This window comes from Armigeres subalbatus, chromosome 1 (genome assembly GCF_024139115.2).
Source record: "Armigeres subalbatus isolate Guangzhou_Male chromosome 1, GZ_Asu_2, whole genome shotgun sequence".
Taxonomy (NCBI): domain Eukaryota; kingdom Metazoa; phylum Arthropoda; class Insecta; order Diptera; family Culicidae; genus Armigeres; species Armigeres subalbatus.
The window spans coordinates 54,462,458-54,485,530 of NC_085139.1; the positions used below are offsets into that span (position 1 = coordinate 54,462,458).

Consider the following 23,073-nt stretch of genomic DNA (forward strand, 5'->3'; position numbering starts at 1 on the left):
CATCATAGGACAACGGACAACACAGCACGTCACATTGCACATCTATCACAACCCATTTTTCGTTTGCCTATCTTAAGTTTGGATTTCTTATCAATACAACCAATATAAACGATATCATTATCAAGCATCAATATTAGCTTATATACTTAGACAATGGCGATATGGTTTACCCTCGTGTCTCATACCGGACGTTCAGTTTGAATCTACGCCTGAGTGTGAATCTAAGGCATACTCAGGCAACAAAGAAGTGAATCATCAATCATTACTGAAAAATGAAATTCCTAAATACCGGATTAGTTCTGATTGGAATGATCTCCGTAGTAAGTATTCTTGAACACATCAAACAAATTTAAAAAAATAACAAAGGATGGAACTTTCAGTTGATCTATGCAGAGGAAGAAATCAAATTTGTTACATGCGACTTCGACCTGGATCCCGAGGTGCAGCCCAGACTTCCGACTGAATGTCAGAATCTCGATGCGTTGACACGTGAATCGTTAACGAGAGAAGCCGAAAGCTTCAAGGCTTTCAATGAAAAATTATTGGAGTACGAGAAAAGCTTCAACAAGGACACCGAAGAAGACATCTATAAGGATTGGGAGTTTCGTGCTAAGTTGTACGGTGAAGCAGAGTTGAATTCATGTCATAACAACACGGATATATTGGAAGAGTACCTTGATTGTCTGAAAGAGAAGCGAGAAGTGATGGTTCTTGAAATCGAGAAAAAGATGACGAATAATAATTAAGGAATATTCTTTCGTGAACAAAACTTGAACATTTCAATAATTTCGTTAGTTATTATATTAAGTATAACATCATATACGAACCTTTCAAACGTCGTCATTCAACTCGTCCACAAATTCAGCTACTAACGAATCGACGCGAGCATCAACGTCTTGCATTTCAGGATTCTGTTTTAATTTCTTCCCACTCGTTACGTTATTTTCTGCTTGAGCTCCGGCTTCTGATTGCCGTTTTGGAGAGGCTTCTGAGCACTCCGAATTATCATTTTTCTTAACATTTTTTTCCGATGAGATAGCTTTTACTTCCACATTTTCTTTGGGTTTCCCAAGAACATCGACTGCATCAACCAATTCCACTTCACTATCTTCTTCACCGGAAACTATTTCGATTGTTGACGATTCCACAGTTTTATTATTTAACGACTTTTGAAGCTTACCACTATTGAAATTACGTCCATTTTCACTATCATTTAGATTGTAAACAACATCCGGAGACTTTTTGTCTACAATAGTCACCTCCTCAACTATTGCTATTGGCTCATGGCCTTCACTATCCTCTACCGGTTCCTCCACATCTGCCATCGTCGGTTCAACTTCCACATTGTTCACCTTCTTTTCGAAACTATTGGGATTTTTGTTGGCGTCATAGGATCGTTTGGCTGAGAAGAATTGGCTATTTAAAGGATGCTTCCTCTTGGCGGCCATCATATCTTTGAAAGCATTCTCTTCCACAGGAAAATAGAAAACTTCCTTTCGTGGGTGGACCAACACTTCGGTCGAACGGCAAAGCTCTGAAGCTCGTGCACGTACGTCACCGCTGGGATCCTGGACCTGGACCACACTGAACAAATGCACTCCGTATTGCAAGGGAGGTGGACACAGATGGTGTGGGTTAATTATCATAGCATGAAGAGCCGACAGCAAGGCTTTGCGACAATTGGGTTCAAAGTAAAGATTTTGACGTATTCCCGTATTTAACTGTGAAAAAACTGAAAAACAAAGAGACACTATTTTCTCCTGAATGAGCTTTTGCATGATTGGTTTAATGAAGCATCCGGCAGCATTCAAAATTTTAACCAAGCAACGAAGAGCAGCTAAACAAAGTGTTTCATTCCCAAAGTCCGACTGAAGATGTTTTGAATTCTCGAAAGAATTTGTAGAATGAGTTTTGGCCAATGATGTGGCAGCGTTCTGTTCCTTCTGGAGCTTCTTTTTAGCCTTGGCAGATAATTTTTGACTGAAAAGCAAAGCACAAACCTCATGAATTATAAGAAAACATTCAAAGAGCAACAACTTACCGACTGGCGTTCACCTGCAATGTCACCTCTGATTCGAAAGGAGCCACATCTTTAACAATATGCTCTAACAAACTATCCGTACATTCCTCAATGCCACTGGCATATTTGGTCGTTTCGCACCACAGTCCAATACTTTCGTAAGCCTTCGAGCGTAACGCGATGTAGTTCTTCTTGCGCCCCTTTGCATTCGAAGTAAGAGTACCTTTGAGACACTGGTCGAATAGATCCGTTATCAAATTTCCAAACGGAATCATGTTAGACTTGAGAACCAAAACCAACGCATCCAGAACCTTCAACAACTGCACCTGAATTTGCGGCAGCAACATGCCGAACGCAAGATTCTCCTGTATGGTGTTCTTCGCCATGCCCTGACAGCTTACCGAATGTCCTCGAATCACCACGTTCAACAATTTCATGGGACGAAACGGCTTTGCTACCGGGTAGGGTTGAACGATTGCTTCCTCCAAATAACTGATCAAATTCAACAAACGATTGACAACTCTTCGAGCGATTACGACCGGTTCATCGTCGATCACAAGTTTAGGTAATTTCAGGCATTCTAAATTTTCATCCAAATCAAAAGTCTCCGGAGTATGGGCAAATACCTTCCCCAGCAGGTCGTGAACGGTATCAACCAACTTGCACTGGTATTCATCCCAGGTCTTTTTGTGAAGACTCCCGTGCTGACCACCGCCACGTATTTGCTGCAACTGAACCAGGCAACGACCAGTTCGTTCGACCACCAAAGGATCTTCGGAATCAACCAAAGAGTACAGGAAGTCTTCGATACGAGTCTTGGCAGAACCGGTGACTCCCGGATAATGTAGCATAGACGTTTCTAGGAAATCGAGGGTTGAGGCGTGCGTCGATGGATCGATCGAGCTGGTGATGTTGTCCATCAGTTTCGGAATGGCGCTGATAGCGAGTTTGTTCAAATCGGAGGACTCTAACGATTTCAGCAGTAGTTGCTCTAAAAAACAGAAAAATACAATTGTTCTAATCTACGAGCTATAATTCTAATCTAATCCGAATCATACTTAGAACGTTGTATGCTAGCGGTATGCTGGCAACGTGACCCTTCTGGTTGCAGATTTTAGAACACACGCTGACATAGTATTGCAGTTTTTCCTCCAGGATGTCCAGCGGACATTGCGGAACCAGGTGACTGAGAGCGATGAGACCACGGTCGCGGGTTGGGGCCGTTCCCAAAAGGGTGCCGATTTTTGAGAAGTAGAATTGAAGCTCATGTTGTGGCTGATGGATTGAAAAAAAAACTGTTACTTTTGTATTTACATTCTAATTAACTCAAATTGATCAATAAATAATTGTGTCATCTTTGAATAACTAATTCCTAAAAAAAATCTTGAAATCTAATTCGACCTGTTTATATTTCAAGACCAAATTTTCAAAACGTCGTAAGTAACATTTTAAGCAAAATTGAGATTTTTCCATGTAATGATGCCTTTCATGGTCCTTAATACGCACCATTCGAAAAAAGTTAATACATTTATTGAAACTGTTCTAGACTTAAAACATAAAAAAAGACTGAATTAGCAAACTGCTAAAAAATTAACATTCGTTACATTAGTCGTTTGTCAGTGAAAGGACTGAAGTAACACACATAACGCTTTACGGTTTCGTCAAAAGTAAACATAACGTCGTAAGTCGCAAAATTTGCCGCAACTTGATGATTGTTTCTTAAGTCAAACTAACTGTAAATCAGTATAGCTAGAAAAATGTTTATTTTGGGCAGTTCACCGTTCAAGTAGTCAGGTGTATTATAAACAACGGTCAATCCCAGCTTCTAGTTACATGGAAAATCAATTCGTAAAACAAGGTAAGTTTAATAATCCATAGTAATATATAGTGATTCATTTATTTTATTGGCATTATCGTAGTATCTGCATCCGGATCGTTTGCGAGCAAACAACATTTCACCCAACCAACATTTCACGCACTGTACAACGATGCTTCCGGTTCCATCATCGAGCTTGAGTTGCACCTGCTACACCACATCATCTTATCATTGAGAAGAACTTTTATCGATTGCCCATCGCAATCTACGAACCGCTTTCTCTATATATCCGCGAATACATTCGAGTAGCATTCTTTTGCTAAAGGAAGCGGTGAGTCTAAGCATTATGAGTCATGACAATTGCATGTTTACAATAACATTTTATTTGTTTTTACAGGTTACATAACTAGATTCCTTTTACATAATGAACCAAATGGGCTGCACGATTCATTTATTAATACAGTGCCTGAACCGCTTTGCCCAACGTACAATGATGCATCCAGTGATCGCCAACATTGGCCACTCAAAACTACTGTAACCACTGTAACCGAGTCGACTAGGTTACAATTTGGAGAATCCGAATTCAACTCGAACACCCAGCGCAATCGCCGGAAAGCAATTGAGGAACCTGGATAGGGGAGGACAAGGCAAAAACGCCACCCGGGGCTAGAAGAGTACCCCTCAATTTTATTGCTATTATGCCTTTTTTCTCTCTAAAAAACCCCGCACACTTTTAAGCTATAGTTCAAAGAAAGATTTGAAATTGAAAAAATATTATAAAAATAATGAATCTGAAATACAGAAGACTTAGCAAAAGTTGGTGAAAACTTGGATTTTCTTATAAAACATCATCATTAAAAATAAAGTTTTTGAAAAGTTTTTTTAATGAAAATCTTGAGCAACTACACATAAATATCTTCAAAGAATATTTGAGGTCCATTTAAAATATGCGCAATGAAATGTTTGACCATGCTTAAAAGATTTGAATAAATAATTTTAAATAGGGCATGATGAGCACCCCATTTTGAAACAATCATATAATAACACAAAATACTAAAACTCTTTTGCACAACCTACAATACAATTATGATTCACTATGCGTTGAAGGGTGCCATTATTGCCCCGTAGTGTTTTTGAACCAGTCAAAAACAGAATGTGACAGAATCCTAGTTAAGTCACATTTATCGGGATTACCGTTTGTTTTGAAACTCACATTCTATTCTAAATGTTAGATAAGATGCAACAAGAAAGAATTGTTATATGTATTGTAATATGCTTGCTGAGAAGGTATTAAGTATCATTCTTAGGGTCAGATCCTACAAATCACGCGTGTTACGATACGAGGAATATGTCTCGGATCCGCAGAAGAGTACATCATCGATAACACAATGACACAATCAAATCGCATCAGCATTTTTGACTCGAAAAAAATTTAACTTCACCTAATTTTATAAATTGTTTCGCTGTGGCCAATCGAGCAAGAAGCGCGTGCGGTCCGGTGTGCACGGAGATTAGCGATTGGTGGCCCAAGAACAAGCGACAGACAAACAGACATAGCACTTGTGAAAATCCCATCGTTCACTAATTTACTGGTCAAATAATCACTATAGTTGACCAATCGATCATTCGTAGCGCGCACATCGGATTTGCTCGAGTTTAACGTTTACTCACTAACGCCATCTAGTTCGTGATTTGCCCAACTAAGTGAAAACAACAGATGCCGTTAGTGTGTGTATAGGTCGATACATTTGATATGAATGAATGTTCAATGTGTTATGTCTGTTTGTCTGTGGTACGACCATCATAGGTAGATAGATCGTTCGCTGATTGGAAAACTTTTTCACTCTAACTAACAAATGCCGTATGCTAATTTTCTTCTATAAAAATTCGTATTCCCGCAGTTCCTAAATGATGGGAACAGAGAGAAAAAGTTCTATTTATCAATAAGCTAACCCCAATGTCAGAAAGTACAATGAACGATTGTTCTACAATATTTGCTAGTCGCCATTACTGAGCGTGGAAAGATGGATTCTTGGGGAAAGTTGACCTTAATAAGCCAAAGAATCGACTGAGACAATAAAACGAGATATTCTCAATCCAGTTTGTCAACCGGAATTGGGGGATAGCGAACACGAGAAAGGCATCAATACCAATAGGAGGATTAATCAGGCGTTATATCAACATTGAAGCACAGACAAACAGACATAACACATTGAACATTCACTCATCAAATTCATCGTCGTTCAAACACTAACGACATCTGTTGATTTCAGTTAGTTGGGCAAATCACGAACCAGATGGTGGTAGTGAGCAAACGTCAAACTAGAGCAAATCCGATACGCGCGCCACGAGTGGTCGATTGGCCAACTAATGATTATTTGAATTGACCAGTAAATCAGTGAACGATGGAAATTTGACGAGTGTTATGTCTGTTTGTCTGTGATTGAAGTATATTATATTACAATGTTATGGTGTGGTAAAAAATGTAAAGTTGTACATTCTTTACAATTTTTCGGGACGAATTTTACACTTACCCCCTTTTTCCACTTCCCCCAGTGTACAGTGTACAGTGCACTCAGTGTTCGTACCTTCCGTTAATTTAAAGAAATTATTGAGCAAACGATTCTCAGATAAATTACAGTTTTGATTGTTATTATATGTCACCACTACTCACATTTAAAGGTCTAAGTAACTTGGGTTTTCCACTTACCCCATTCCACTGAGGTTAGTGGAGAAACAACTCCTTATTTTCAAATCTAAATTCATAAGTTTCAAGCGACCAAAATGGTATGAATTACCGCACAGTTGGTACAAAATTGACTGTTTTTGATAGCCCATAATTAATGATTAAATTTAGATCATTTAAACTGTTTTTACACTAATTTGAACAAGAACTATCGAATTTCCTTTTCCTTTTCCCCCAATGTACCTTAAATAATTTAAGGTTCTAATTTAATTTAATTTAATGTTCTAGTAGTGTCCAAAACAATTGGATTGTTAGAACATATGTATCTTTCTGGACAGCGCAACTCGCTTGTTTGCTTAGTTATCAAATAAAAGAATGAAGAAAATCTAGGATTAGAAAATTAAACACTGCTACTGTGTTTTTATAAGGAGTATTCGAGGACCAATTCTAGTAAATAAGGAATCTGTATTGAGCGAAAAGTTAACATTAAAAACTGTGCCAAACAAATAAAGTAGGGGGAAAGACGGCTTTGGCAGGTTTTGTTCTATTATTGGCAGGGGGGTTTTTGTCGACCAAATTTTCTGAAATTTGGCCACAATATTCTTTGATATGCAAAGAACGATTAGGCCAAATTTGAGCCTAGTTAGTCATAAAAAACCCCCCTGCCAATAATAGAACAAAACCTGCCAAAGCCGTCATTCCCCCTATGTACTGAACAAAGAAAACCTGTTAGGAAAATTATTTTGAGCTTTTTAGTGGAATGTCTTCACTTGTCATAAGACGAGTTTGTACAATCCCATTTAATTCCACCACTTAGTTCAATCAAAGTTAATTGCCTATTTCCGGGGATTAAACCACCCGACTTGGACGTTAATTTACAATGTTATGGAAACTCATATGTGAATATGTACGTTATGTGGAAGATATTGATTTGAAAAATGTATTGGAGGTAACCACTTTCCCTTCGATGGGACTCGAACCCATGACCCTACAGTACGCTAGACTGGTGCTTTAACCAACTAAGCTACGAAGGACCTCCGTCGGCCTTCGCAACCTAGCGGCTACTGAACGAGCTCGAGATTCCCAAATTGGACGCATAGTCAAATCACTCGCAATCCATTTCTCAAGCCAATACTTCCACATGTGTATTGTACACGTCCACATTAGAGGAGCGTGAGTATTTAGAATGTCTGGCGGCTATACACATTCTTCATCAGCAACGGTACTGATCAAGTGAGGTTGTGTAAGCATTTGCCAGTCGGTCGTCAAGCTCAGACCCGACCGCATTGCGTAGGCAAGAGCACGCAACTCAGGTTCAGTTCAATCAAAGTTAATTGCCTATTTCCGGGGATTAAACCACCCGACTTGGACGTTAATTTACAATGTTATGGAAACTCATATGTGAATATGTACGTTATGTGGAAGATATTGATTTGAAAAATGTATTGGAGGTAACCACTTTCCCTTCGATGGGACTCGAACCCATGACCCTACAGTACGCTAGACTGGTGCTTTAACCAACTAAGCTACGAAGGACCTCCGTCGGCCTTCGCAACCTAGCGGCTACTGAACGAGCTCGAGATTCCCCAAATTGGACGCATAGTCAAATCACTCGCAATCCATTTCTCAAGCCAATACTTCCACATGTGTATTGTACACGTCCACATTAGAGGAGCGTGAGTATTTAGAATGTCTGGCGGCTATACACATTCTTCATCAGCAACGGTACTGATCAAGTGAGGTTGTGTAAGCATTTGCCAGTCGGTCGTCAAGCTCAGACCCGACCGCATTGCGTAGGCAAGAGCACGCAACTCAGGTTCAGTTCAATCAAAGTTAATTGCCTATTTCCGGGATTAAACCACCCGACTTGGACGTTAATTTACAATGTTATGGAAACTCATATGTGAATATGTACGTTATGTGGAAGATATTGATTTGAAAAATGTATTGAGGTAACCACTTTCCCTTCGATGGGACTCGAACCCATGACCCTACAGTACGCTAGACTGGTGCTTTAACCAACTAAGCTACGAAGGACCTCCGTCGGCCTTCGCAACCTAGCGGCTACTGAACGAGCTCGAGATTCCCAAATTGGACGCATAGTCAAATCACTCGCAATCCATTTCTCAAGCCAATACTTCCACATGTGTATTGTACACGTCCACATTAGAGGAGCGTGAGTATTTAGAATGTCTGGCGGCTATACACATTCTTCATCAGCAACGGTACTGATCAAGTGAGGTTGTGTAAGCATTTGCCAGTCGGTCGTCAAGCTCAGACCCGACCGCATTGCGTAGGCAAGAGCACGCAACTCAGGTTCAGTTCAATCAAAGTTAATTGCCTATTTCCGGGGATTAAACCACCCGACTTGGACGTTAATTTACAATGTTATGGAAACTCATATGTGAATATGTACGTTATGTGGAAGATATTGATTTGAAAAATGTATTGGAGGTAACCACTTTCCCTTCGATGGGACTCGAACCCATGACCCTACAGTACGCTAGACTGGTGCTTTAACCAACTAAGCTACGAAGGACCTCCGTCGGCCTTCGCAACCTAGCGGCTACTGAACGAGCTCGAGATTCCCAAATTGGACGCATAGTCAAATCACTCGCAATCCATTTCTCAAGCCAATACTTCCACATGTGTATTGTACACGTCCACATTAGAGGAGCGTGAGTATTTAGAATGTCTGGCGGCTATACACATTCTTCATCAGCAACGGTACTGATCAAGTGAGGTTGTGTAAGCATTTGCCAGTCGGTCGTCGACTTCAGTGTCTCGTAGTCGAGTCAAGTACGAGACACTGAAGATGACCTTACTGTCGAAATACGTATCTGTCAAAGTACAGTTAAGTGGTGGAATTAAATGGGATTGTACAAACTCGTCTTATGACAAGTGATAGAAAACCTTCTGAGTAGTTATCTGAAAATTCTCGAAGTCTAAATTAATTTCCCATACGTCACAAAACTCGTACAATAAACACAAATATTTTTTTATGGAATAAATATGAATAATTATAGTAGCATGACTTTTATTACTTTAACATGTTACATGCGATAAAAGCTAAAAATGTATAAAACAATCAAAAGTTTTTCCTTGACCTGGTGTAAAGGTAACTAACAGGTCTACGTATAGACGTATAGTAAATAAATTACAATACACTTTCCATTTCTGCTTTCAAGAAGAACTCTAATGAGACGATGAGCACAATATGTAATCCATTACATAGTTTCCAAAGTATGGGGTGGTGGGTAAGAAGTTCGCGAAGCACCACTTTGGAGACCTCACAACCTTAATGGAGCATAGGTCTCACAATTTACTGAGACACACTGTGTAAAATATGTGAAATAACTGGTTGCTCCTAATGTAATAAATAGTACCCAAGCAACCAGAAGTTCAGATTTTACTTAAATTTACTCTTAACCGGACTAATTGGTTCACTATGGTTCACATCAAGTTCCAAGCATCCTTAACGGAACTTTAAAGTTCACTTAAAGTTCCGTTACATACAAAAAATTACTTAAAATGAGAGCTGATTAAGCCAAAATAGCCCTTCTTATCCGAACTTCTGGTTGCTTGGGTAGCTTCTCAATGCGTCTATCCATCTCTTTGTCCAGTACGTTGTAAATGTGTTGTGTTGCTCCATTCGCGGCAGGAACGTCCTTGAAAACAATCGGTTTGATGGACATGTTATCAGCCACAGCTGTAATTATGATCGAGTTTTTCATCAAAACTAGTTTCGTTTTAAATAAGATTCAACCTACCTTGACCTTGCCGGAAACACACATATGTACTATAGCTTAACATAATAATATTATATTTATATAAAATAAAGACATACTTTATTTGAAGAAACTTGCTTTGTTTACTGTATGTCCTATTCGCTATGCCAGATGACGCAACGACTTAACAACGATGACTCAAGTAACATAACATCTGTCTAAATGTCTTAACCGACTTGACGAAAGCAACATAATTTGAAGTAACACGACGTAACGCTTTCGACGAATGTATCATGGTGCATTGAAAAATGACGTATTTCTTGCGACGAATGTAACACGAAAGCTTCAGTACTGACTTAAGAGAAGGTCTTATTTCTTTTCGTAGCTTTCGGTAGTCGAATAATTTATTTTGCATCAAAATTCGTTTTTGAGTGAAACTTTCTGAAATCTTTAATAGCATAGCTATAGGTGTTTGTCTCATCCAACTTATTATCAGATTTTCAAGAAATATCATGATTTGGTTATTAAATAGGAATTAAAAATACCAATTAGAATTTCAAGTAGGAATTTCTCGCTTCAACCAATATGTTACATACGACGTTTTGAAAATTTAGTCTTGAATTTATTCTATTCGAAGATTTAATCCGCTTATCTTGATAATAGTTCAAATATTTCTATAATGCACATACCCCATAAAAAATTTGACAGCTCCGAAATTTCACGATCATCCGATGAAATCGGGTGCCTACTAAATAGACCTATTTTTACACCGACGACGTCGATTGTCGTAGGCTACATATTTTCATCGCCAGATTCATTGTAAGATTAAGTCGCGAGCAATCGGTGCCTATTTCATCGGTAAAATAATCGATTGATTGTGTATTTGTTGCTTATTTTGATCGTCTGATTATTGAACAGATGAAATCGGGTCCTGGTGTTTATGAATTCATAGAGTAAATCTCGAGTAAAGCAAAGTAAGTATTTGATATTTAGTTAAGTGAATAAGACCTGATTTATAGTATTTTTAGTTTGTGACATATTCCGGAACATCCCGGAGAATGATTGTCTGGTAGTAAGCGGTCAATAAAGGTAAGTGATCACGTTTGATAGATTTTAACATATGTTAGTACAAGTGACTCTCAGAGGTAGTGAATATGTTTTAATACAATCTCCTAATGCTCATTTTTGCTAAACAACGATTAACTTGGTAACAATTTAAAACCAAGAAGAGAGACCCGTGCAAAGATTTCGTGATCTTGTTTTAAAAATCATGAAGTTTGAATGTTCATAAATTGGGTCTTATACACCTCAGTAAAAGTTCAGCCGAAATTTGGTCCCCCTTGTATTTTAAACGGTGACCTTTTTTATTTACCGCAATGAAAAACTTGTGTATACATAGGAATAAGATCCGCGGACCAAACTTCAGGATTCAGAATCTAACTGTAATTACTTCCTCAGCAAATTTGTGTGTTCTAAGTGTTCCAAGATTGTCCGTGATTTGATTGAATGGAGCCAGATAACTTCACAATTACTACTATTTCTTACAGAATCATGAAGCTCGAGACGTCCCCGATCGATTACAAAGTGTCTACGGCATTCCTAGAATGATCAGACATGCCACCCGATTCGAAAAACAGATTGAACCCCATATTTTGTCGGATTCCATGATTTTCAACACCGATTAACATATAGATTTAGTATGATTTGCTAAATGATGAAAATAAATAAACCAATTAAGCACCCTACTTCGTCTGATTTTACTATTTTCAGCACCAATCAATCTACAGATTTAGTCTGATCTGCTCCATGAATAAATGTAATAAACCGATTAAACATCCTATATCATCTGATTTCATTATTTTGCGAACCGATCAATCGGTAGACTTAATTTGATTCGCTCCATGATAAAATTTTATAATTCGATAAATCACCCTATTTCGTCTGATTTCATTATTTTCCACACCGATCAATCTACAGATTTGATCTGGTTCGCTCAATAATAACATTTAATAAGTTGATTAATCACTCTATTTCGACTGGTTTCATCACACATTATTTAAAACGAAACTGACCTATTATTCATTCGATTTAGTAGATATTAGTCTACCGATTTCGTTTAACGTCGCGTCGGATGGCTCCCCTGTAAAAATCCCATAAGGCTCGGTGAAACAATCTATAAATTCGTCGGGAATATCATCGGTCGATCGTACCGACGAGAACCGATTTAGTCTGGGGGAAAGTCGGGAGGATTTTTTATGGGGTATTGTTTTTAATTTGGTACAACTGTGAATGATACTGTATTGTAATGTTTTTGTACTCCTTTTCTTTGTTTGGTAGGCAGAGTGTATTTCGTAACCGCTACTGTTCCGTGATCTACTCTCAATGTGAGTCCATTTGTCCATATTGTGAATCCAATTGCTCGATTGCCATTTATCCGGATACGTTGGAGGAATGCCTCCGAGAAGACTAATTTATAAGTCGTCATCAAGCAGCCGTGTCGGTAAGACACGTTCACTAAAACGCCACCGTATGGGCTACGCTTCCGGCGACTGACAGGGGCTTGGAGAAGCGGCTGAGAATCGAACACATGACCGCGTCCGCTTATAAGACAAACGTGTAGCTAACAACGCTAAGGCTCTGTCTCATTTGGATAATTAAACTTAAAAGTGACAGTTCAAAAATTAGCAAATAACCCAGTCAAAAGAATGGCTGGTGCTACCCAGCAATTCCAATAAGACATCGATGCAAAATGATTCGATATCTGTCAAAAGTAATCTTGCTCTGCGAGCAGGGTTATTTGATAATTATTGAAATGTCACTTTTAAGTTTAATTTCAGTTTAATTCTCCAAATGAGACAGACCCTAAGAGAGTCCCCTATGTATTATCATAAATATTTATATTTATATTTTCTGTATATATTTTTGTTTCTGTGTTAATTTAAGATCATTATCGAGGGCGAAATATATCGGTTGATGTTTTCCGTTCAACCAAAGTTAGTTGTTTATTTTCAAAGTATTATTCTTTTGACATGGACATTAATTACAATGTTTGAAAATTCAGTTCAGTCGCTGTCGTCGTCAGGTACAGACGGAATAGTCGTGCTCTGTGCAGCCTTTGTGATTTTGTTGCCATCAATAGAAAGCAATCGTGCGCTTTTTTCCTAGTTGGTTATCACTCGTTCGCAATATTTTATCTCGCCGGTGCTCCTCTTCTATCGTAGAAAGAGCAGTAAAGCAACGAAATGGATGATAAAGTTTTCATCAATACAGTTCAATTCCGTTTTCCCGTAGGCAGTCCTCAGCCATCTTGCGCTGTAATTGCAAGTTTTTTGAAGCAGCTGGATACTGATCTACTGGCCTTGGCGAAAGCGAGAAAACAAAATGGGGGCCGGCTGATGCTTTTTTATTTCATCCAGCAAGGGATATATGACGTCAATTTTAAAATGCTTATTAAAGCGTTAAAACACATTTTAGCCTAAAATTGTTCACTTTTTTGGGTTAGAAATTAAATTTACTTTTATATAGGTAACTGTGTGGCATTGGACAGGCCTATTGAACAGGCCTAGCATGCATGTGTCAAATGACAGATCCTATCAGTCATCGTTAGTATACACATTCGCGGGCAGTTGATCCCACATTCCTCGCGAGTGCAGCAGTGCAAACATGATGGGTGACAAATATGCGCGATGTTGAATTGCACAATTGGCGATCCTGCCAGGAGTGCATTAACATCCGTGTGTTTGATCTGCCACCGAAGGTTAGCGAAGAAAGCTCATTACGAGAGAAATTTACCTCGGAATTGGGATTAGGACATCTGTACACTTGAGTTCGAGGTGTATATATGGAGGTAGGAAAGAGTACATATTCCTCCATCGATAGATATAGCCGGAAGAGTTTTCTACGACGGACTTAGGGATACTTGCTTCGTGTGTCAAGCAGTTGGCCATCGGAGAGACTCGTGTTCTCAAGCGCAGAAGAAGTCCGGAAAGCGAGCTTAGTGCTCTACATATGCTGGCGTTGTATTTGGAAACGACGAAGAGCTGATATCATCGAAAACGTCGGAAAAGGACTTCATCGAAGTTCCAGAAGAAAATCCAAAATCAGGAAACCAGAAGCTGTCGATAGCTTATGAGAAGCTACATCCGGAGAAAAATGTTCATCGAAAAAAAAAAAGATGTACTGGAAGATGTGGCTATACCGATAAATGAAGCGATGTCTCAGCCACAGGCAAGTCAGCGACGGGCTCAACTATCCGGTTCGGGCTCCGGGATAAGTTCCGCTTTTGTAACACACCCGAAGAAGTGCGTATTTTATATTTTTGTAACATTACAAAAGTTTTCTCCTGGCTCCGTAGTTTTTCATAACAACTGAGTTTTTTTAAACAAACTGAAAAAAATGTTTGGAAATTCAATGTGCACAGAATGTGAAAGTTTTGATTCGAAAAATGCTTTGGAGCTAACTACTTTTCTTTGATGGGATTCGAAGCCACACTTGATGGATTTTTTAACCAACCAACCTACGTAGCGAAGGACCTGCGTTGGTCTCCCCAACTTGGTGGCTGCTTAATGAGCTCGAAATTCCCAAACCGAACACAATATTGTGGAAGCAGTCAAAACCTGTTTCTCGAACTAACTGCTCTCTCTCCGAATAAAAAGTATTGTTGAGGAAATCAAGTAAGCATTGGAACTGGAAAAAAACAATTGTTATTATCCAAACAACCGTTGTTAAGTACGGTAATAAAACAATTTTTTTTCAGCGTTAACAACTAGTTTCTCTCTCCTCACCGGAGATTCGAAAAGTATTAAAAGCCCTTCCAGAGTAGTCAAGCAAAAGATATTACCAGATAAAGATTGTCGCTACCAGTTACCAGATAAAGATTGTCGCTGTCGTCGCTATCCGGAACATCTTTTGCTGGTGAGAATAGGGGAGCTAAATGTCAAAAAAGGAAAATCCATACGATTTGACAGTTTGGTACCCAACATGTTCCGGACAGCAGAACAAAGGGAACCGAAGCGACAATCTTTATCTAGTAACTAAAATATCTTTTAGTCAAGCCGAAGAACAGTAGTCAAGCCGAAGAACGAACTGCAAAGAAAAGGACAAAATCGGCTCGCTAATCCTGTCGGTTTGAAACGAAGCCGAAACTGAACGTTTGGTCCTTCTGTGTCCAGGTGAGCCCCCTGTCGGTTCGAAGCGAAGCCGAAACTGAACATTTGGTCCTTCTCTGTCCAGGTGAGCCCCCTGTCGGTTCGAAGCGAAGCCGAAACTGAAAATTTGGTCCTTCTCTGCCCAGGTGAGCCCCCTGTCGGTTCGAAGAGAAGCCGAAACTGAACATTTGGACCTTCTCTGTCCAGGTGAGCTCCCTGTCGGTTCGAAGTGAAGCCGAAACTGAACATTTGGTCCTTCTCTGTCCAGGTGAGCCCCCTGTCGGTTCGAAGCGAAGCCGAAACTGAACATTTGATCCTTCTCTGTCCAGGTGAGCCCCCTGTCGGTACGAAGCGAAGCCGAAACTGAACGTTTGGTCCTTCTCTGTCCAGGTTAGCCTCCTGTCGGTTCGAAGCGAAGCCGAAACTGAACATTTGGTCCTTCTCTGTCCAGGTGAGCCCCCTGTCGGTTCGAAGCAAAGCCGAAACTGAAAATGTGGTCCTTCTCTGCCCAGGTGAGCCCCCTGTCGGTTCGAAGAGAAGCCGAAACTGAACATTTGGACCTTCTCTGTCCAGGTGAGCTCCCTGTCGGGTCGAAGCGAAGCCGAAACTGAACATTTAATCCTTCGCTGTCCAGGTGAGCCCCTTGTCGGTTCGAAGCGAAGCCGAAACTGAACATTTGGTCCTTCTCTGCCCAGGTGAGCCCCCTGTTGGTTCGAAGCGAAGTCGAAACTGAACATTTGGTCCTTCTCTGTCCAGGTGAGCACCCTGTCGGTTCGAAGCGAAGCCGAAACTGAACATTTGGTCCTTCTCTGTCCAGGTGAGCCCCTGTCGGTTTGAAGCGAAGCCGAAACTGAGCATTTTGTCCTTCTCTGTCCAGGTGAGCCCCCTGTCGGTTCGAAGCGAAGCCGAAACTGGACAAGTATCGTTGAAAAACCATTAATTTACAGCACCGCCCTTATTTGGGACCGTCATGAAATAACTTAAGATTTTAAAATTTCAAAGCACTTTTACCATTCGGTGGATTATTAAAATTTATATATCAATCGACTCGGAAACTATCCACCAATGAATGCGCTAATTTTATAAAAACTTTTGATTGTCAACGTTAAACTATTGAAAATTTACATGAAACTTTTCTGGTCATCTAATTTCCAAAATGTAGGCATTTAACTTTGCATTAACCACAATGAGTCGGATCTAATAGATGGAATCGAGAAAAGACTCACCACTGGGGAATAAATTTGGGTTTTGTTAGTGAAAATTGGATATTATTCATCTTGAATGCGTCAGATTTTGATGAAAAAGGTACGGCCGCGCCAAACGATACACCGCAAAGCTATTCACCCATTAAGAATCAAGTAACCGGGGTGCAAAAAACGCGGCGGTACCTTTCCTGAAGGGTACGCCGCGTGCAATTTTGAGAAAATCAGGCAATACCAAATTTTCAAAACGACTTATCTGCTTTTGTAAATAAAGATTCAAACGTCGATTTGACGAATCTGATCCCTGATCTGTGAAGGTTTCTGCTACCTGTTGGTGGTGTTTTTTCGCTTGGGAGTGGTATCAGATTCGTCAAATCGACGTTTGAATCTTTGTTTACAAAATCAGATAAGTCGTTTTGAAAATTTGGTATTGAGTTGATATATTGCACGGACAGACAAATCAACCCAAACTTTGAGTTCAATATACGCACTGATGAGAATATCGCAGAAAAAAATTACCCAAATTTGGGTAGTTTTCCCTTTTTTTTCCCATGATTGCTATCAAAACTAGAGCAAGATGCAAACACCTCACCGAGGTTGCTCAGCCCAATAACCCAAATTTGAGCAAATTCAATATTCTCTATTTTGGGTTGATTAAGGTCCGCTTTGGATAAATTAAACTCAGCTTTGGGTAAATTGTTTACATGGGATTAAAGGCAAAACCTAGTGCCAGAAAAGTCATTTTACTCAAATTTGGGTTATTGGGCCAAACCACGGTTTTGAGTGCAAACAACCCACTTTTGATAAGTTTTGGTTTTCAGTGTGGGTCTGCCATTTTTAGCTGATGGTTCATTTGTTCTGAAATGTTGCTTTTTTGCAACAAAAGTTGCTCAGTCTAATGGAACGTACACACGGTCAAGCAGTTTGACCAACATTGACTCCACCTCTCGTTTGTTCCAACATCCATCAAGCTTTACCCACAACGGCACGAACAATCAATTTCTTCGACCAACAATATCACACACGAACGACCGAAGCGCTAACTTGAGCACCAACCATCAAAAAATATATGGGGGTTTGTGCAATTTCACTACAGATGCTCAAACATGTTCGGCGAACCTTGACTCCACCCCCGACAACTCAAACCAAAATCAAACCGTTTTAATTTTTTCCAACCGAGCCGCCAACTGTCAAATGGTTGTTCGAACAACTTCACACACGTTCAAACAAAGCAGCAACCGAAGCGTTTTCTTGGGGGTGGAGAATCTTTCTTCTTCTTCTTATTGGCATTACATCCCCACACTGGGACAGAGCCGCCTCGCAGCTTAGTGTTCATTAAGCACTTCCACAGTTATTAACTGCGAGGTTTCTAAGCCAAGTTACCATTTTTGCATTCGTATATCATGAGGCTAACACGATGATACTTTTATGCCCAAGGAAGTCGAGACAATTTCCAATCCGGAAATTGCCTAGACCGGCACCGGGAATCGAACCCAGCCACCCTCAGCATGGTCTTGCTTTGTAGTCGCGCGTCTTACCGCACGGCTAAGGAGGGCCCCACAGAATAGGGTGGAGAATAGAGGTAATAAACTATAGAGGACGATTGTCGCTGCGGTTCCCTTTGTTATCGTCTCCAAACATGTTGGGTACCTAACTGTCAAAACGTGCTGATTTTTCCTTCGTTGACATTTAGGTCCCTATCCTCGCCAGCAAAAGATGTTTTGCCAGCGACGAAAGCGACAGTCTTCCTCTATAGTTTATTACCTCTATTGGGTGGAGTCAATGTTCGTCAAACTGCTTGACTGGTGTGTACGTTGCATAAACATATGTCATAAAATTTCTCAAACACAAAAATATTATTTTTACTGACTCAGACTATAACCAGAATTTATACATCGGTTCATGTATTCTTGACCGACGCACTATCATTTGCAACCATACACGAGGTAGGGCTTTAGGAACCAATTTGTGTGCAATGAAGTATGTGCCGACGCATGATAAATATAAATATTTCAAATAGTGTTGGCCATGTTCCTCATTTGGCCAGTTTCTCGCATAACTCCAAAAGTAAAGCAATTTTCGAGGGTTTTATTAGCTCTAACAAGATATATATTCGTTATTCGCTGTTGAAATTGATCGATTTTTTTGGAAAATATGCATATTTTCAGAGTTGGTCAAATTAGGCACTAAGGTAGCCAAAACCGGGCCACTTCCCCTACAATACATTTTTTCAAACTGTTTTACGTAGTTTACATCGGGCGGTCGTATTTTGTACGGAAACGGCCAGATTTGACAGTTAGTCCATATATTTTCTGCCAAATTTGCCGTTTCCGCTGGCTTTGCGTTTGGTTCTTCCTTTGACCGAATTTTTTCGGACTTTTTGCACCTAAATTAATACGCTTTTTTCAAATGGTGTTCCAGAGATTTGAAAACTATTCTGTAACTCACGACCACTCACCTCGGTCCACAGAGATTGATGTTCGTCCAATGCCGAAAGCAAATTTCTTACGTTTCCTTCCTTGGCATCCATCACACCGCCAAATATTTTCGAAACGCCTTCCATTCTACGTCTATTTTTGTGCGTTTCACCGTAAAAATTACAGAATTTCAAATAATTTTACAAAACACGTGCGCCAATAAAACTGCACAGCACTTGTAAACAAAATGAACTCAACTCACTCACTGCGAGCACGGAAGATCAAAAGATTTCGGACTGTTCTGAACAAAATTGAGTGACCATGTTTGACGTTTATGCTGCTGAGTGTTTTATTGTTTTACTTGTTTTCTCCCAAAGCAGCATAAAGTTAGTGAAATTTTAGTGAAACGAAGCCAGTTTTGTCGCTTCTATTCAATATTTTCTGTAGTTTCTTTGATTTGTTATAAATTTAAAGTGCGCTGTATCCGAAAGCATCATGCTGTGTAAATGAAATCACCGGAGAGGTGCGATTTCAACGGAAGAATAAGCAGCTATTGACTGAAGTGGGTGGTAAGTGTTGGGGTGAATCACCGTAAGAGTTGTGGACCATCAGAGCTGGGAAAGAACCAAACCCAACAGACCAAAAGCGAGCAAGCAGATGGATGGGCACATAAATATTGACCATCCAGCAGCGGGCAGCGGAGGCGCTGGCTTGGGACCTAGTGGTGAAGCCTCCGATGGGCGAAATTCATCACGAAAACGCCGACAGAGATCGCCACAGGACGGTCCCGGGGCGCATCCGTCCTATGGAGTAAGTATACTATACTGCCGTGAATTGCATATCTGTCCCATCTTTGCTGGGTTTCCTATGCATATGGGACAAATATGCGATTCACGGCAGTATAATAGGCATGCAAATTGAGTAGCACTCGCAATCATCACTTTCGGTTTTGCAGACAAACGATGCTGTCCCTAACGTGACGATAAGAGATCCAAGTAGTAGAAGTGGCGGCGCCCCTGGGGCAAATCCTTCGCGTCCACCGGGGGAAGGTCCTTCCGGATCTGCCGAGGCGGCACGGCAGCGCGAGGAAGAAGAGGAAGGTTTGAAATACGGTGCCCAGCACGTTATCAAGCTGTTCGTTCCGGTGACACTGTGCATGGTTGTCGTGGTGGCCACTATCAGTTCCATCAACTTCTACTCCACCAAAGATGTGTACTTAGTGTACACACCATTCCACGAGCTGTCGGACGACACCGGAACGAAGATCTGGAATGCGTTGGCCAATTCGATGATTCTGATGACTGTGATCGTAATTATGACAATACTGCTGATCGTGCTGTACAAAAAACGCTGTTACAAAATCATCCACGGTTGGTTGATCATGTCCTCGCTGATGTTGCTGTTTCTGTTCAGTTATCTGTACTTGGAGGAGGTGCTCCGGGCGTACAACATTCCGTTCGACTACCCCACGGCGCTGCTGATGATGTGGAACTTCGGTGTGGTTGGAATGATCTCGATTCACTGGCAGGGACCGCTGCGGCTGCAGCAGGGTTATTTGATTTTTATTGCCGCTCTTATGGCGTTGGTCTTTATCAAGTATTTGCCCGAGTGGACCACATGGGTGGTGTTGGCTGTGATTTCTATTTGGGGTGAGTCTTCGTTGATTTAGTAAGTCTACAGACATCAAATTTTCATTTTTTTTTCTCAGATTTGATAGCAGTTCTGACTCCGAAAGGCCCTCTTCGGATTTTGGTAGAAACGGCACACGAGAGGAACGAGCAAATATTTCCAGCTTTAATTTATTCTTGTAAGAAAGCTGAAATTGAAAAAAAAAAACTAATCATAGATTTATAAAAACTATTTCCTTTTCCATTCGGACAGCAACTATTATGTACTCGTATATGGGAACGCACTCGGATCCAAGTGAGGAAGCGCTAACGCGAAGTACCGGAGAACGTGCCATCGGTACCGCTGGGGGAAATGGTGGCGGTGGTTACGGTTCAACGGCTTCTCCGGTGCATACAATGGCCTCAGGACATACAGGAGGACAACCACCCGCGGTCACGTCGCTGACGGGCAACGCTGAAGGTACGCCACTGGTTACGTATCGGGTAAAATCCAGTTCGCGTGGTGCCGAGCATGGTACGCTGCTTACACGTTTATATTGCTTTCAATGGTTTCGCTTTGATAGGAGGTGATTGGTTTATTGTAGACGGTAGCATCGACTTGGGCTTTTTCTACAAGTAGAGACATACGATAATGCATTTCTATACGAATAGCGTTACGTATCCATACTCGTAGTATTAGTCCATTTGTAATTAAAAGATGGTGGCGGAGATTGAACAGTAAACAACTTTGAAAATCGAGTTTGAAAAAGGAGTCAATCTTCCTTCATACCGAGCAAACGCATGCGACATTATAAAACATCATCTGATCGCAGACTGGAAACCTTTTACGCCTTTTTCCAGACCCCTCCGCATGAATGGCTTTAAGGCATTGAATAGACGATCTCAACTTCGGACTTCTGATGTTAAATGAGGCTCTGGGTCCTTCGTATTGCTAAACCTGTAGCTAGCTGAGGTTTAAATTCAAGAAAAATACATTTTTAAAATAGCTATTGGATAAACTGTTCAAATCAAGCTCCTTGATTGCAGAAACAAAGGGGAATCAAATTCCTCAATTCAGACAACGTTGCTCAGATTATTCGCTGTCCAAACGGTTAATTTTTATTAATGATACCTAATAATCGCAAGCTGCATCATTCACATCATTTAATATTTGATTTACTTTACATTTTAGTCAGAACTCGGGTAAACTCACATTACGCACTATAATGTCAATCTAACATACTTTCTCACCCCCATTACTAGATCAATCGAGTGGTTTCACGCAGGAATGGAGCAACAGTTCCGACCAACGGGTAGCCCGACGGCAGATTGAAGTCCAGGCCAACATCGCTGGCAATCCAAACCGACCGGAGTATCGCACCGTTACCGCGGATCGCCAACGTACGGCAACCGGCGACTCCCAGCAAGTGCCGCTCTACGAGCAACCCGAAGAACGTACGTTTGAATCTTTCTTCGTCCATTCTAATTTCCGTCTCGTTCTTATTTTTCATATTCTAACCGAACCATGATTTTTTATTACATGTTGTTATCTTTTCTTCAATCTGGAAAAGATTGTTTTGCACATACAAATATTGTGGTCAGGTTATAAAAGGTTGTGTTCAAGATTATAAAGCATAAGAATATATAAAAACTTATGTCGATTGAAAATCGAGTCTGCAAAATGGGGACTAGCTCCCCAAAGGAAATTTCCCTCCTACAAAAAAGTGAAAGTTTCTGTTCTTCCAGGTGGTATCAAGCTCGGGCTGGGCGATTTCATCTTCTACTCGGTGCTGGTCGGCAAAGCGTCCAGCTATGGCGACTGGAACACAACCATCGCCTGCTTTGTGGCCATTCTGGTGGTAAGTACCCAACGCAAGCAAAACTATTCAACCGAAAAGCACCTCACATTCAAACGATCTCCCACCGAACAGGGTCTCTGTCTAACGCTGCTCCTGTTGGCCATCTTCCGGAAAGCCCTGCCGGCACTGCCGATCTCAATCTTCTTCGGACTGATATTCTGCTTCGTGACCAGCGTCATCGTGAAACCGTTTACCGAAGCGCTGGCATCCGAGCAGGTGTTCATTTAGTTTTCACCGCCGGCCGATGCCACACACGAAATAGACTCGATTTCGTTGAAGAAGATCATCTGATCCGAACCTGCTCGTATCTTACTGCTTATCTTCCCGATCATAATCCTGCTGCGACTATAACTGAACTACTTTAATACTAGCGCGTAAGCCAAACAAAGTGTCCAATTGGGAGTAATAGCAAGTGACTATACAAAACAATTCTCATCTTACTGTAATTGTAGCACCGTAAGTCTAAAACAAATCTAACAATTAAACAAATCATTGATTTTAAATCAGTTATCAACATTTTTGTACAATTCATCATCATCCGCTCCGAAAGGAATCGCGTTTGAAACAATAAATTCCATATTTTGAATCGTA

At 40.6% G+C, this 23,073-nt stretch overlaps 3 protein-coding genes and 1 long non-coding RNA gene across 5 annotated transcripts; 3 read left to right on the top strand and 1 right to left on the bottom strand.

Moving 5' to 3' along the window:
• Nucleotides 1-139: 139 nt before the first annotated feature.
• On the top strand, nt 140-826 carry LOC134225624 (uncharacterized). The gene is made up of 2 exons (XM_062705838.1): nt 140-320; nt 381-826. The coding sequence occupies exons 1-2, from the start codon at nt 273-275 to the stop codon at nt 744-746; spliced, it is 414 nt and encodes a 137-aa protein (XP_062561822.1). The 5' UTR covers nt 140-272; the 3' UTR covers nt 747-826.
• LOC134225587 (proline-, glutamic acid- and leucine-rich protein 1-like) lies at nt 784-19,291 on the bottom strand. The gene is made up of 4 exons (XM_062705785.1): nt 19,058-19,291; nt 3,079-3,295; nt 2,042-3,011; nt 784-1,980 (listed from the first exon to the last, which is right to left on the bottom strand). The coding sequence occupies exons 1-4, from the start codon at nt 19,160-19,162 to the stop codon at nt 831-833; spliced, it is 2,442 nt and encodes an 813-aa protein (XP_062561769.1). The 5' UTR covers nt 19,163-19,291; the 3' UTR covers nt 784-830.
• Nucleotides 3,397-4,787, top strand: LOC134208399 (uncharacterized). The gene is made up of 3 exons (XR_009978645.1): nt 3,397-3,878; nt 3,940-4,167; nt 4,234-4,787. It is a non-coding gene; the product is annotated as an uncharacterized LOC134208399 (long non-coding RNA).
• Nucleotides 19,292-19,391: 100 nt separating the features above from the next.
• LOC134225604 (presenilin homolog) lies at nt 19,392-23,073 on the top strand. Of its 2 annotated transcripts, none has more exons than XM_062705808.1 (7): nt 19,392-19,826; nt 19,972-20,665; nt 20,725-20,823; nt 20,898-21,158; nt 21,887-22,078; nt 22,370-22,482; nt 22,555-23,073. In XM_062705808.1, the coding sequence occupies exons 1-7, from the start codon at nt 19,674-19,676 to the stop codon at nt 22,708-22,710; spliced, it is 1,668 nt and encodes a 555-aa protein (XP_062561792.1). In that variant the 5' UTR covers nt 19,392-19,673; the 3' UTR covers nt 22,711-23,073. The 2 variants fall into 2 exon arrangements, with proteins under 2 accessions (XP_062561792.1, XP_062561800.1); XM_062705816.1 differs by having other exon boundaries at nt 19,394-19,826; nt 20,898-21,104.

What these genes read in the sequence shown, in the direction of transcription:
- LOC134225624 (XM_062705838.1), top strand. Translation starts at nt 273, where the DNA reads ATGAAATTCCTAAATACCGGATTAGTTCTGATTGGAATGATCTCCGTA. An exon ending in TGATTGGAATGATCTCCGTA is followed by an intron (nt 321 to 380) that starts GTAAGTATTCTT and finishes TGGAACTTTCAG; the next exon opens with TTGATCTATGCAGAGGAAGA.
- LOC134225587 (XM_062705785.1), bottom strand. Translation starts at nt 19,162, where the DNA reads ATGGAAGGCGTTTCGAAAATATTTGGCGGTGTGATGGATGCCAAGGAA. An exon ending in GCTAGCATACAACGTTCTAA is followed by an intron (nt 3,012 to 3,078) that starts GTATGATTCGGA and finishes TCTGTTTTTTAG; the next exon opens with AGCAACTACTGCTGAAATCG. An exon ending in TTGCAGGTGAACGCCAGTCG is followed by an intron (nt 1,981 to 2,041) that starts GTAAGTTGTTGC and finishes TTTGCTTTTCAG; the next exon opens with TCAAAAATTATCTGCCAAGG.
- LOC134225604 (XM_062705808.1), top strand. Translation starts at nt 19,674, where the DNA reads ATGGATGGGCACATAAATATTGACCATCCAGCAGCGGGCAGCGGAGGC. An exon ending in GGGCGCATCCGTCCTATGGA is followed by an intron (nt 19,827 to 19,971) that starts GTAAGTATACTA and finishes TCGGTTTTGCAG; the next exon opens with ACAAACGATGCTGTCCCTAA. An exon ending in GGCTGTGATTTCTATTTGGG is followed by an intron (nt 20,666 to 20,724) that starts GTGAGTCTTCGT and finishes TTTTTTTCTCAG; the next exon opens with ATTTGATAGCAGTTCTGACT.